The 13,326-nt window shown below is 35.5% G+C and overlaps 4 protein-coding genes across 5 annotated transcripts; all 4 read left to right on the top strand.

The window, feature by feature from the left end:
• The first annotated feature begins 1,913 nt into the window (after window positions 1-1,913).
• On the top strand, window positions 1,914-4,703 carry LOC107271172 (leucine-rich repeat transmembrane protein FLRT3). 2 transcript variants are annotated; one of them, XM_025088363.1, is made up of 3 exons: window positions 1,914-2,051; window positions 2,190-2,487; window positions 3,119-4,703. In XM_025088363.1, exons 1-3 carry the CDS (start codon window positions 1,966-1,968, stop codon window positions 4,514-4,516), a joined length of 1,782 nt encoding a protein of 593 aa, XP_024944131.1. In that variant the 5' UTR covers window positions 1,914-1,965; the 3' UTR covers window positions 4,517-4,703. The 2 variants fall into 2 exon arrangements, with proteins under 2 accessions (XP_024944131.1, XP_024944130.1); XM_025088362.1 differs by having other exon boundaries at window positions 2,651-4,703.
• Window positions 4,704-5,672: 969 nt separating this feature from the next.
• LOC107271175 (troponin C) lies at window positions 5,673-6,867 on the top strand. Its single transcript, XM_015746852.2, has 5 exons — window positions 5,673-5,825; window positions 5,911-5,938; window positions 6,021-6,164; window positions 6,271-6,525; window positions 6,596-6,867. The coding sequence occupies exons 1-5, from the start codon at window positions 5,823-5,825 to the stop codon at window positions 6,619-6,621; spliced, it is 456 nt and encodes a 151-aa protein (XP_015602338.1). The 5' UTR covers window positions 5,673-5,822; the 3' UTR covers window positions 6,622-6,867.
• A 1,357-nt stretch (window positions 6,868-8,224) lies between these two features.
• LOC107271176 (troponin C) lies at window positions 8,225-9,660 on the top strand. Its single transcript, XM_015746853.2, has 5 exons — window positions 8,225-8,307; window positions 8,401-8,428; window positions 8,492-8,635; window positions 8,724-8,975; window positions 9,109-9,660. The coding sequence occupies exons 1-5, from the start codon at window positions 8,305-8,307 to the stop codon at window positions 9,135-9,137; spliced, it is 456 nt and encodes a 151-aa protein (XP_015602339.1). The 5' UTR covers window positions 8,225-8,304; the 3' UTR covers window positions 9,138-9,660.
• Window positions 9,661-9,898: 238 nt separating this feature from the next.
• Window positions 9,899-11,344, top strand: LOC107271174 (troponin C). Its single transcript, XM_015746850.2, has 5 exons — window positions 9,899-10,037; window positions 10,124-10,151; window positions 10,242-10,385; window positions 10,446-10,697; window positions 10,797-11,344. Exons 1-5 carry the CDS (start codon window positions 10,035-10,037, stop codon window positions 10,829-10,831), a joined length of 462 nt encoding a protein of 153 aa, XP_015602336.1. The 5' UTR covers window positions 9,899-10,034; the 3' UTR covers window positions 10,832-11,344.
• The last annotated feature ends 1,982 nt before the right edge of the window (window positions 11,345-13,326 follow it).

Below are 13,326 nucleotides of genomic sequence, written 5' to 3'. Positions count from 1 at the left end.
TAAAAGCTATATCTCCGGCATACGGCGATGCTTTCGTTGTGCGAAAATTATTAACGCAAGGCACTCTAGCGTTTAGATGCGTTATTAGAATTTGATCCTTAGTACTGTTTTTTATAGCTGATAAGTGAGAGATTTAAAGGGCGCGATCGTCGAGCCGGTAGGCTGGCTCTACGCGATCCCCCATGAACCATGTCGAGACATATCTATTGCCGGGTGGGATACTCGTCGGGTGCGTCAATTTTATTGTAACTAATTAATAAGCGGTATTTTTGTACAGTCTCTTACAGTGTCAGATCGTTGCCGGCGCTTCCGACGAGTCAACCCCGGCAGCATACCTTACTTACCTAAACTACCTACAGTCCATCATTTTTTCTAGCTTGTATAGTAACGACGATTAGAAGTCCCATTCACAGTCTTGCGATAGGAACGTATCCCTCTGGCGTGCAAAAAGGAAATGACGGTGTTCGAGTAATTTTTTGTTTAATTTTGAAAAAAATTATCTTCGACTCCGCACAGATGCATTTTGGATGAGCTTGATCAGTGAAGTGCTCTGGAGGAGGGATCACGATTAGATCATTACGAGGAAATAAAAAATGATTTTTTGTTTTGAAAAATCGAAAAAAAAATATGCCACTCCATTTTTTTCATGCCTATATGTTTATTCGTCTTTTTGTCCTAAGATCGTGATTGTACAATGTTGTATCAGTATATGTGTATATGCCTAAAGTTGTATCGATGTTATATAAATGAATATATTAATATACGAGAGACGTATGCAGACACGGGATATATCGATAAGGCGAATCGTGACGCATGATATACACACACGTATATGTATATGTCAATAAATATTGTATAATTATTATATTATTATAATGCGATTACTGATATACGTTGTTGTTATTATTATTATTATTATATATATCAATGACAATTTCTTCGCGTATCTATAATTCGAGTACACGTGTCACACCTATTCAGATTCTAATATCTATATGTCATTGTTTATTATGTCGTTAATTAATAATATGTATATGTCGTACTTTGAACCGAATAAAAATTAATTATACGCATTTTTAATTCATTTTTATTTTTAATCCCATTATCGCGTCGATTGTTACGTTTGTGTTACAAAAATTTTTATGTTTTCGATTAATGTGTACTTTAAAAAAAATATTTCACGGGGACGTCAATCAACGTTCAATTAGACGACACGAGTCTTATCAGCACTGCAAGCTCGAGTACTGTACGTAATATCCATTATCAATGTCAATTCAACTAGTAACAGCCATCTGGCTACACTTGGTTCCATTGTCAATGCCACGTGGAGGATATAATTTTTTCATTGATAAAAACTTTTTTATATTACTTTTTTTTTTACAATGTTCATCCTCGATAAATTTGGTCAAAAAGGAATAATTTTTTGTTTTAATCAGATGAATATTCACAATTATATATCATGGTATGAAAATTAATAAATTTATCATCATACAAAAAATTACGAGTCACAAGCTCGATGAGCTTGAGCACGCGAGAGAATCACTGGTCGATCACGTGGAACTTTCTGCACTTTATCACTAGATAAACCAATGGATAAGGTTTAGGATTGGAAGCATCGCGAAAGATCTCGTCCGGAATTTTACTTTTTAACGAATTACGATTGAATCGACGTCGGCCGTGAATTTAATCTGGAAATTTGTTGTCTTTTTTTGAAAAAGCGAAAAAGTGCATTTTTTTCTATACGTAAATCAATACGCTACGGGGCACTGATTCTATATGGATTTGTGATTAATGAGGACTACTTATATCTACGTGCACATGGCAACTTTAATCCGTACCGAACGGATCTGTGTGGGATCCTAATGTGTGTTAAGCCGCCGATCGAGTTCTCGACGCTAACGCAAAAGTTACGTTAACGTTATCGTTCACCTACTGGCAGATGTTTGTGATCCTTACTGGAGGAACATGTCGTATCCACCAGGAGTCGTGATGGCAGCAAAATATACAGAGGAAATTGTATTGCGTAAAAGTAAAGGTCACTTTTGGTGCAGGTCAGTATCCGGTTGAGCTTTTTTTTTTATTATTCAAGTGACTTGATAATTTGTTCAAATTTTTATGATTTTCATTTTGTTTTTTTGCAAGGAATAATAATAATATAAATTTTTTATAAATTTTTTATAATTTTTTAGATGCATACTTAGCTGCACCATGTGTCTGCTGCTTGTTGCACTTGGTGTACATGTTTTAATGATTTGGTATTGTGATGCATTTTCAAATCTGCCGAAAGAAGCGTTTTTCGTTACTACTGCGGAGAATTATGAATATGGTGGGGAAAATTTGCTCGAGGAAAAATTCAGTGCGAATTTATTGGTCCAGTCGAAGAGTTATTGCTCCATCGAAAGCTGCGGTACTGTTACCTGTAATTCCGTACCGGGTAATATGGATGCTGGACAAATTGCAGGAAATTTTATCGATACGGTTTACAAAGTAATGAATTTTCTTTATTTTTATATAATTTTCATTTTTGTTGGATTTTCGATACATTATTTTTTTTCGAGGGTAAGCGATGTATTCGTAAGTTCGAAAATTTTAATACACTGATTGACTGGACGATAAGTCATTTTTTGACAATTTGTATTTTCGTTTGCAGAAAATGTGTGCGAATTCCAACACGGTGCTGAGATTGAAATTTGTTAACAGCACATTTCCGGAAAATAAATTATGCGAATCATGGTTAAAAATTGACGTGAAACTGAGTGAATTGACCTTTGAAAATTGTCGATTGATCGAAATCCATGAAAATGCATTTTCGAAAAATATATTCAAAGATTTAACTAGTCTGTCCATCACGAGAAATAATATTGAGTCATTTAAAAAATTGATTTTCCGCAATTTCTCTAATCTGCAGTCACTATCGATTCGTGAAAATCGTATAATTCAAGTCGATCCGAATTTACTGAAATACGTTGGAAAGACTTTGCAAAGTCTCCAGCTGGATCAATCGATATACGACGTGAATGTCCTGTACAATCTGACAGGAAAGACGTCCCTGCCAAAATTGCAAATATTATCAATAAGGGACAATTCAATTCGCAAAATATCATCAGTCACATTTCAGGGTATACCGAACGTAAAATCGTTATACATGGATCGATCGGAAATTCAAAAAATCGATGAAAGTTCATTCATCCCATTCGCCAAGTCGATACGACAGATAAATCTGAACAACAACAAGATCACAACACTGTCCAAATTACTTTTAAGCAGCATACTAAACTCCAATAAGCAATTCAAATTAACAATCCACGAAAATCCTTGGAATTGCGACTGCGAGCTTGAATGGATGAAAAGTTTGATCAAGGATCATCCAAATATTTTCCAAGCAATACCAAACTGTCAAACCCCGTTATATAACACTGATAAGTCATTCGTCGACGCCACATTTTGCGAAATCTCAACGAGTCAAGTTCCAATAGTCACACCGGAAACAACCAAAGATTCGTCAACGGCATTTCCACAAGATGGCACAACGCTTTCTCAACTTCCGTTAAACGTAACAACGGCAAATCCAACCACCGAAATACGCGGAGATCCAAATACGGTGAAATTGATTTGCCAAGATTTGTCCGACTGGCGAAAGAATTCGCGAATATTATTATCCACGGTGGATTACGAATTTGAATCGAGGTATCCAGAATTTTCGATCGAAGAAATGGACGACTATACAGTGTTAATAAATTTGACGTCGGCCGACGCAACGTTCACGCTTATCTGGTACAAGAGCAAAACGACGTATACGAACGAGTCGTTAACGGAATTTGTGAAATGTGTCAAAAACATTAAAAGCTCCTATATCGTATCGGATCTTCAGCCAGGGAGCTCTTACGTGATATGTCTTATGGTAAAAGACGAAAGAAATCCATCGCCATTCAATTGTTTACCTCTTATGACAAAACCCACTTACGAATCAAGAGTCTGGCTCACCAATCGCCACAAAGTCACGGCGATCCTTCTGTTATCGGCGCTCGTGATATCTTTCTGCATCTTAGGTGCGCTCTTGTCTTTTTTCGTTATCAGGAGAAATCCAGCTCTCCTACGCGGCAGCAAACGCGTCATGGTGGTCAGACACAGAACAGCCGACGCGATCGTACTTCCGGAAGGGGTACAGATCAGTTCACGTAGGAATGGCAAGACTTTGAAAGTTTCGAACGAATCCGAAACATTCCATACCACCGGGTATATCACCCCCATTGGAAAACGGAGACCTTTGATCAGAAAGGATTCCAATACTTCCGGTGTCAGTTCTCACAGCAGTGGTACCAGTTACGTTTCCGGTATCGAACCTACCGTGGGACAACTGATGTCCTGGAGGATCGGAAGGATCAAGAATAAAATCAGCTTAAAGGAAGTCCAGGTGCCACCGCCGCTTCCGCCTCATCCGCAGCACGGCTTGATACCGTCATTGTCGCTGAATGTGGACTCGGCCAGAGACGAAGAATGGAATCAGGAAAATTGACGATAAATAAAAAATATATAAATCATTGAATTTTTCGCTGATCTTACAACAATTCGGATATACATTAGTGAACTTTAATTTTGATAAATTATACGAAAACGGAAATGATGCTGTGATATTAGAGTAATTTGAATTTTTGAATTTCCTCTTTTTTTTCGAAAATTAAACAATGTATGTGTTCGATGAATTATATACTTTTTTTTTCCTTATTGTGAACTCCCCTTTATACGCAATCGTAAAGATTTTATGACGGCTGTTAAAATAACCATGCCACCTACAGTTCGTTCCGCGTAAAGTAACGAATGCACGCGATGGTTTTGCACTTGCAGAAAAATACGTGAGATCGTTTCGCGAGGTGTAAAAGGGAATGAAAAAGGGAAACGACCGATGGTAATCGAGCAAAATTTTTCGCGATAATTTTTTGACTGTTGGTACTCGCGAGCGAATTGTACCGTTGTAATTAGATGAAAGTACAGTAACAGCTATTTATATCTGCTGAGCAGAAACTTTTGCCGAGTACATCAACGCGTTATCTGATTGGCTAAGAGATTCGCTTTATGTCTATCAAGGCTGCAGACTGTTGCCAGACGAGCATCGGAGAGTTTTGGGAACTTTTGGCAATCGACTGTAATTCTATAAAAGGTACCAACATGAGGATTAAACAACTGAACGTTTCTGTGGTGGTAAATTATTTTTTTGGCATAGAACAATCGATACAATTGATTTCGATCTGGAAGTCGATGATTGCCAAGAATAGCAACAAAGCAATTGGATATCGATAGCTTTGAATTCTTTTGAAATCGATGCCAATAATTTTTTCAAATATTTTTGAAAACTTAGGAAAATAAAAAATGTACAATTATTAAGGTAATTTTTTATTTTTTATTTGTTTTTTTTTTTCATTTTTCAGGGAAATCATTCAATTTTAACTATTGGGTAATTAAAGTCAATATTAGCATCGATTCGTACACTGATATCCATTTGATTCTACTGATAACGAAGGATCGAACGTGGCAATCGATTAAAAATCTTTTTATAGCGTATCCTCGATGACAGATCTTTGGCGATGATCTATTGTCACCTCGAGGAATGTCAGATTGCATACATTGATCCAATGACTAATTGGTCCATCGGATGCTGGGTGACGTTTTTAACGGCTCCGAAATCTATTAGAAAGAATCGGCCTTTTAAAACGTAACGGCTAACGTTGATCAGTCGCGGTATCAGAGAAGAACTCGTCGTCGTCTAATCATTTGATTCGTCGGAGATCATTTAGTGGAAAAAATCGTAATTAATATACGCAACGATGGTAAATGAAATTTAATAATAAAAAAGACATAAAAATATTACACGTGACTTAATTAATCAAAGTGCTTTAATTATCGATATTACAGGATGATCTAAGCAAGGAACAAATTGCTCGTGAGTGATAACAGATTTTTTTAATCCGAAATTTTTTTGATTAATTAAACAAATTTTTTTTTTAATCCACTATTCTTCACAGATCTCAAAATGGCTTTCGACGCCTTCGATCACGAGAAAAAGGGTTGCATCAGCACGGATATGATTGGTACGATCTTAGGGATGCTGGGACACGAGCTGATGGAGGATACGTTGACAGAAATTATAGCAGAAGTGGATACTGCAGGTGATAAAATGTTTTTATCCAAAATTAATATTTTACATACTTATTATTATCTTATATGCGATTAATATTTTTATAACATGCTCGACAAATTAATCATACTTCTCAGGCACTGGCGAGTTGAGATTCGAAGAGTTTTGCATGCTCGCGTCACGATTCCTAGAAGAAGATCAGGATACCGAAGCCATGGAACAAGAATTGCGCGAAGCTTTTCGTCTCTATGACAAGGAAGGCAACGGTTACATAACTACAGATGTATTTCGCGACATTCTTCACGAACTTGACGACAAATTGTCGCCTGAGGAATTGGACATGATGATTGAGGAAATTGATGCTGATGGTTCGGGCACTTTGGACTTTGAAGGTGAATGCATATATACGTAGAAAGGAATTAAAAAATATATATAAATCATTGTCATTTTTCATTTTTACAGAATTCATGGAAGTCATGACGGGTTAATGACGAAGCAACTAAAATTAGGTCAAATTCAAAAAATCATTTGCAATATATTAGAATTATTTTCGAATAATACTAAATTCTCTTGAACGATAAAATTATTTTTTTTTTAATACCTGTCATCAAGAAATACCAAATTCTCTCAAATTGCATCGCAAGACCGGTCAACTTTTTTCTATGTATTTTTATTACAAGTGACAATAAGTACGAAAGGTTTAATTAAATATTGTGTAATAATAATTTTCGTTATACCCATTCGTTTTATTTATACATAATATCCTTTTATAAAATTCCTGCGATATTAATACGACACGTCGTCCCTTAAATTAGCGTAACGAGTCAAAATTACACGAGGCTCGTTCGGATGGCAGGAAAGAGAAAGAATAATGAAAAAAGTAAATGCATTTTCCGAGAATCGTAACACGCCCCTGCATTGGGAGGAACGATTTGCGCGAAAACGTAAAAAAAGAAAGCAGCACCCTACTTCCTCAAAACTTCTGCCAAAGCCCCAAGGCGATAACAAGACGTTAACGCGTACAGTGATACCCGCCTCTTAAATCATTCAATACCGAAGCCAGCAATGAAATTTTTACAACCATCGTTCGCACATTTAAGTCGGTCCGTTTGAAGTCAAAATATGTCGGTCGAAAGGAAAAAAGTGTAAAAAAAATATAAATCATATATCATTATACAAGTAGTACTTTTAGAATCGTATAGAAATTATTGATCAATCATTTGTTGATTTTATTGCCATTTACCACGTGCTATGGTATAGTCATATGCTGAAGTATATGCTATTATAATAATAACCGGAAACACTGTACAGTATAGACTTCTAATGAATTATATACTATAGTTTGTATTTCTATAGAAGCGGAGTATAGTAGAGCATATTTTAATAGACAATAGATACAATCTATATATAATGGCTTCTACCGGGCTCTGTAATTATACATTGAGCTGTCTAATAATAAAACACTTTGGTCCATTGGGTAGAGCCATCTTAGGCCTGACTGTACGGATTTCGGCTGGTAGCCAAAATTTACGGTTGTGCCATTGCCAATGGGACTCCGAACATATTCAGGGAAAATCCAAGTACGACTTTAACGCGTATGAAAGATCATTAGTAAAATGCACGTGGAGCTTGTTGTTCCTGTCAAAAATGACGTTTGACTTGCGGAAACATTCAACACGTGGATGTTGACAACTCGAACCACATGTTCGAGTAGGACCTTTGATGTTTTCTTGATCTTTATTACTGTGCTTGTAGATCATTACGAAATTTGAATATGGGTCAAAATGATTGCTTTAGGATTTTCGAGTAGCTACGTGGCTGATGATTTGATGACGTAATGACAAATGCATTGTAAACTGCAGTAATTTTACCTTCGACTGGTTAGGCACGATCGGTTACTGGCTGTTGGTCAAATTTGTAATTGATGATCGATAATATCTATCGGCGATTCGAGAATCGTCCACTGATCGATATAGAGATTGAGTGGCGTGCGATCGATAAATCTTCTTTTATTTGGTATAGATTAGCCTTGTTTATCATTGTAATCTACTAGAACAATGTCACATAGGATGTTCCATCATTTCTTTAAATTAGACTGTTGCATTGATTGATTAGTCATTCGTTAACGGATTCACGATACGTTTGGATCGACTAATTACTTTCTCATCGCCATGGTAAATTATATAGTATAAAAAAAATAATTTTTTTTATCTTTTAAGGTAAAATGAATTTTTTTCATTTTTCATCTTTTTTTCTCCTAATCTTAGGATGGTCTCGATAAGGAACAAGTTGCTCGTGAGTATCTTTGATTATGATTATGCAATTTTATAATGTCAAATAATTGTGAAAATTGTACAGAATTGAAGGGAGCCTTCGATGCATTTGATCATGAGAAAAAAGGGTGCATAGGTACTGAGATGATCGGTACAATTCTTGGTATGCTTGGACACGAGCTCAGTGAAGATACATTGAAAGAGATTATTTCGGAAATAGACGAAGACGGTAAGAATCATTATAAAAAATATTTATAAGGTAATGGAATTTCGAATTGATAAATAAAAAAAAAAATTTTAACCAATTTTTTTCTCAGGATCTGGAGAATTGGAATTCGAGGAATTTTGCATCTTGGCTTCGAGATTTTTAGTCGAGGAAGATACAGAGGCTATGGAACAGGAGCTTAGGGAAGCTTTTAGGCTTTATGATAAGGAAGGAAACGGTTACATCACCACTGATGTATTTCGTGATATTCTTCACGAGCTCGACGATCAAATTCCACCAGAAGAATTGGACATGATGATCGAAGAAATTGACGCTGACGGTTCGGGAACTTTGGATTTCGAAGGTAAAATTTAATTGATGATTTATTAAAATTTCATCATTAATTTTTCGTCTGAGAGCTAATTAAGTAATTGGCAGTTTTATAATTAGTGGCGATCATTCGTTAATTGGAACGACGTTAAATTTCTTTTCGATAGAATTCATGGCCGTCATGACGGGAGAGTGATCGTCATCCTCATATGGAACTTCGATGACGGAAGTCAAAATGATAATAAAAATAATTTCCCAAAAGGAAGGAATGCCATGAGAAATAATTTTATTGTTATTTACAATATGTAATATTAGAAATCGTGAGAGACTGATTAAATGCCATATTATTTCAATGGCAATCATTGTTATGTTTGCATTGTTTCTCAGTGAAGCATTATAGAGTACAAAAGACGTAACGAGATTCGCATTATGTAAAAATGTAGATGAAACGTTTTATTCATAATTAGTAAGAACGATTTGTAAATCCTTGTTATGCAATTCCATCTGAGTCATATTCAAATGTATAATTAAAATTTTCATCGTGCATAAGAATTTGTTATTTGCTTTTAATAATATTTATGAATATATTGTAAAAAAGAATCTTGTTATTTTTATCCTTATCAATTACTGTGTTCAGAGTCGTCAGAGCCCTGTGATCCAATTTGTAATCATTGTAATGACTCAAAGGAACGTTCTATTATAAATGAGGATAAAGAGGATGAAAAGTAAATCTAATCAATCTTTTCTAACGATCCTAATAATTATGCCAAGGCTCGTGGCAATTCGAGATGCCTGCTTTTCAACGGCCAATTCTCGTTCGCTCGTTACGCTATTTTAAAGTCGAGCTTTAAGAATTCTTTTAGACGTCTCGGCGCTTTATGATCGCGATGTTGGAAACGAGTTAGGGATTTTAAGGTAGGGGAACTTTGAAAACCGCTAGATTCGCATTTTACCTATTAATTCGCTGGCCAGGCGAATAGTCTTTAACGCTTAAAGCTCAAATCTACGTGCAGTGCTGGTCGAAAGCTCAACCGAGTTTCGTCGTGTTATAAGAACAATAGTATCTGGTTGAAAAAAAAAATAATTCCAAAAAATGGTGAGTTTCAAAAAATCGTGATAAAATAAATTAATGAAATAAGAGTGAAAATATTAAAATTTTTTTTTAATTTCTCGTAATTCTAGGATGATCTTACCAAGGATCAGATCGTGCGTGAGTAACGATTTTATAAATTTTTAAATTTCAACTTTTTTTTTTCTTTTACTTCAAAGGACTAATGAATTTTTCGTTTTCAATATTTAGTGCTCAAAAAAGCTTTCGATGCTTTCGACCAAGGCAAAAAGGGTTGCATCGGCACTGACATGGTTGGCACCATTTTAACTATGCTTGGCCACGAACTCAGTGAATCCACTCTTCAAGAAATTATTTCCGAGGTCGATGAGGACGGTATGAAATTTTGAATTGATAAGCCAAAAATTTTCAAAAAAATAACCTTCCTCTTCGCAGGCTCCGGCGAGCTTGAATTCGAAGAATTTTGTACGCTGGCTGCAAGATTTTTGGTTGAAGAAGATACGGAAGCGATGCAGCAAGAATTGCGAGAGGCATTTCGTCTTTACGACAAAGAAGGAAACGGCTACATAACTACTGACGTATTTCGTGACATTTTGCACGAACTCGACGACAAGTTGTCGCCGGAAGAATTGGACCTGATGATCGAGGAAATTGATGCTGACGGTTCGGGTACTCTTGACTTTGACGGTAAATAATTATATAATTTAAATAATAATGTAAAATTTAATGCTCAACAAAGATATTACCTAAAAACAATAATAAAACCCAACCACGTATAATTTTCAGAATTCATGGAAGTCATGACGGGCGGTGACGATTAAACAAATGGTAACCTGAAAATGGACACAATCATAAATGGCCCAAAGAAAAGTGCAAAGATACGACAGTAAAACGTACCAATTTCAAAAGAGATAAATTTACCTACAGTCATCTAAAAGACGATCGATATTATTTTTGCACATGAATTAAAAAATTCATTAAATCGACAAAGCGTTTTCCTGGACACAGGAAAAATCGAAAAGATAAAAATCAAGGATAATTATAAAATAAAAGTTCCAAAGTTCAATATCCCAATTGCGCCTTGATACGGCAACCTCGCATACATCGGAGCATATATAATATCGTCGCTACATGTATTCCTTATCAATTCCCATTCTCACGAACAAATTATTCGCAACTCTGCATCTCGTAATTGCATACTATTACCATTAAGCCAGTTAACTGTGCATTAATAAAAGGTGCTCAATTAAAACTGCATACATGCATCTGGCTGGAAGATGCACCAAAGTAATATTTTCTTTCGACATGAAATAAAAAAGAAATTTCGTACATCATCCAATAATTATATTCATTTAATCGAACATCCGTCATTTTCCATCTATCAATGATTCTACAACAACGGTATGAGTAATGTGAAAAATTTACTTTTCTTTTTTAATTCGAGGTGTTGTCCTATGCTATCTTAAAACTATATATTACATATGATACATATATACTTGAGTGACGTCATCGTTGACGTCAGAATACGAAACGTGATATAGAAACAAAAGTAACTGATATTTCCGTTGGAAAATGCTTTTACAACGTAATATTCATATGTAGAAAAAGTCTATCAAATGTATATATAGATATACAAACGCGTGTACATGTCTATATACATGCTGTTAATCGTAATAATCGACATACCGTTGTAATTGGGTCGTGAGAAGTCTATGACCAAATTGGGAATTTCCATGGATTCTAAAGAGTCATTAGCCGTAATTTCCCACGGAACGAATTAGTCGCGATCGGTGCGCCGCACTTGCGAAAACTGCCGTTGGAAACTCAGCCGAGAAATTAGAATGAGATTTAAATATAAATAGGGGACGAAGTTGCGTTCACACGTGAGCGACGCTTTCCTACGTTGTTGGTGCGACGTGCTATGCGATTTAAGAAATTCATATATAAGAGAATTGCACTTTGCGAATGTTAATTACGAATTGCGAAAAATACACAAAGAGATTGTCCAGCCGGTTTCTCGTATCCCTATGTACTTGCTACACGAAGAGGGAAGCTGGCGCAAACCGAAAATGGACGCGGATCAAAATCTAGAGCATGCCATTTGCGTAACTTCAAACAACTCACTAAACTTTCGATCGGTAACTCAAGTTGGCTATCGCGACGACCAATCGGCTTGTCCCGACCTACGCAATATGAGCGATTCAATTTTATTACCTGAGATCTAAAAATTCTATATCGCATTTACGTAACAGTATTTTTATAATTAACTATAATATATAATCATTTTTTAATTAATTATAATAATTGTCAGCTTTTTGTCCGATGGGCAGACGGTTTATCTTTAATGATATAATTATTACTATATATATTATACATAGGTATACAATCCGTATATCAACTGTAGTTAAATATTACGCGTATGGGTATTAGTTGGTTTATTTTTTATTTTTATATGTTACACGTTGATTTATTAGTTGGATTTATTTATCCTAGTAGCATTATTTTCAACTGAAACGACAAATACGTCGACCGTGAAGTGCAGTGTAAACTGCTTAATGGTAGAACCTGCTGCACTTCCTGTATGAAGTGCACTTTGAAAAATGCACATGCACACACGTGCTTACTCGGGCATAGTTATGTGCGTATGTATATATTGGCATGCGTTAATCGTTGACAGCTGCAATCAGAGACTAAAAGAAAAATTTTTTTCACCGATAAAGATATACTTAATTTCTCTTGTCTGACTATAAATTCCAGTTTACCGTCTGACGTCAGTCGGTACAACTCTACTAGCATAGAAAACTACGGTTGCTGTTTCAATTAAAATATACCAGATTCGATTTGACAGTTGTCTTACGGTTGAATTGGTTGGTACCACTTGGCACGATTGTGTAGCCAAATGTAAGTAAGGATTTCTGATTACTCTTGGCAAATTTACCAAGTATAAAGCGAATAAATGTTCTGTTGAATTTCACAATAGTATTCTACATTATCATTGTGTTCTGAGCTGTGGGACAAGTTACGTAAAATTCTCAGGGAGCTTTGCGAACGATACACGTGACAGGGTGGTGGCATTTAAATTTATTATTAACAATAAAAAGAGGAAAAATAACGAAACTAGAATTTCCTTGTCTTTTAAGCATTTAGATCGTGTCAACGCTTCCGCTACTTTCATTGTTCAGCAAGATCATTGCAATATGTGTTAGAGAAAAAATCAGTAATCAACATGGCTATCGGTAAGTATTGATACAACGATGGGTTATAATTTTAATTAAAATAATTTTTAGTATTTAAGATTTATTTAGTTAGCTGTACT

This window comes from Cephus cinctus, unplaced genomic scaffold (genome assembly GCF_000341935.2).
Source record: "Cephus cinctus unplaced genomic scaffold, Ccin1 Ccin1_scaffold0921, whole genome shotgun sequence".
Classification (NCBI taxonomy): Eukaryota; Metazoa; Arthropoda; class Insecta; order Hymenoptera; family Cephidae; genus Cephus; species Cephus cinctus.
This window is presented reverse-complemented; position numbering and strand designations above follow the sequence as displayed.

Bases quoted from the DNA above. Each gene is read 5' to 3' on its own strand.
- LOC107271172 (XM_025088362.1), top strand. From the start codon at position 1,966: ATGTCGTATCCACCAGGAGTCGTGATGGCAGCAAAATATACAGAGGAA. The intron at 2,052-2,189 runs GTCAGTATCCGG...ATAATTTTTTAG, and splicing joins AAAGGTCACTTTTGGTGCAG to ATGCATACTTAGCTGCACCA. The intron at 2,488-2,650 runs GTAATGAATTTT...TTTCGTTTGCAG, and splicing joins TTATCGATACGGTTTACAAA to AAAATGTGTGCGAATTCCAA.
- LOC107271175 (XM_015746852.2), top strand. The intron at 6,165-6,270 runs GTGATAAAATGT...CATACTTCTCAG, and splicing joins AGCAGAAGTGGATACTGCAG to GCACTGGCGAGTTGAGATTC. The intron at 6,526-6,595 runs GTGAATGCATAT...TCATTTTTACAG, and splicing joins GGGCACTTTGGACTTTGAAG to AATTCATGGAAGTCATGACG.
- LOC107271176 (XM_015746853.2), top strand. The intron at 8,429-8,491 runs GTGAGTATCTTT...AAAATTGTACAG, and splicing joins CGATAAGGAACAAGTTGCTC to AATTGAAGGGAGCCTTCGAT. The intron at 8,976-9,108 runs GTAAAATTTAAT...TCTTTTCGATAG, and splicing joins GGGAACTTTGGATTTCGAAG to AATTCATGGCCGTCATGACG.
- LOC107271174 (XM_015746850.2), top strand. The intron at 10,152-10,241 runs GTGAGTAACGAT...TTCAATATTTAG, and splicing joins TACCAAGGATCAGATCGTGC to TGCTCAAAAAAGCTTTCGAT. The intron at 10,698-10,796 runs GTAAATAATTAT...TATAATTTTCAG, and splicing joins GGGTACTCTTGACTTTGACG to AATTCATGGAAGTCATGACG.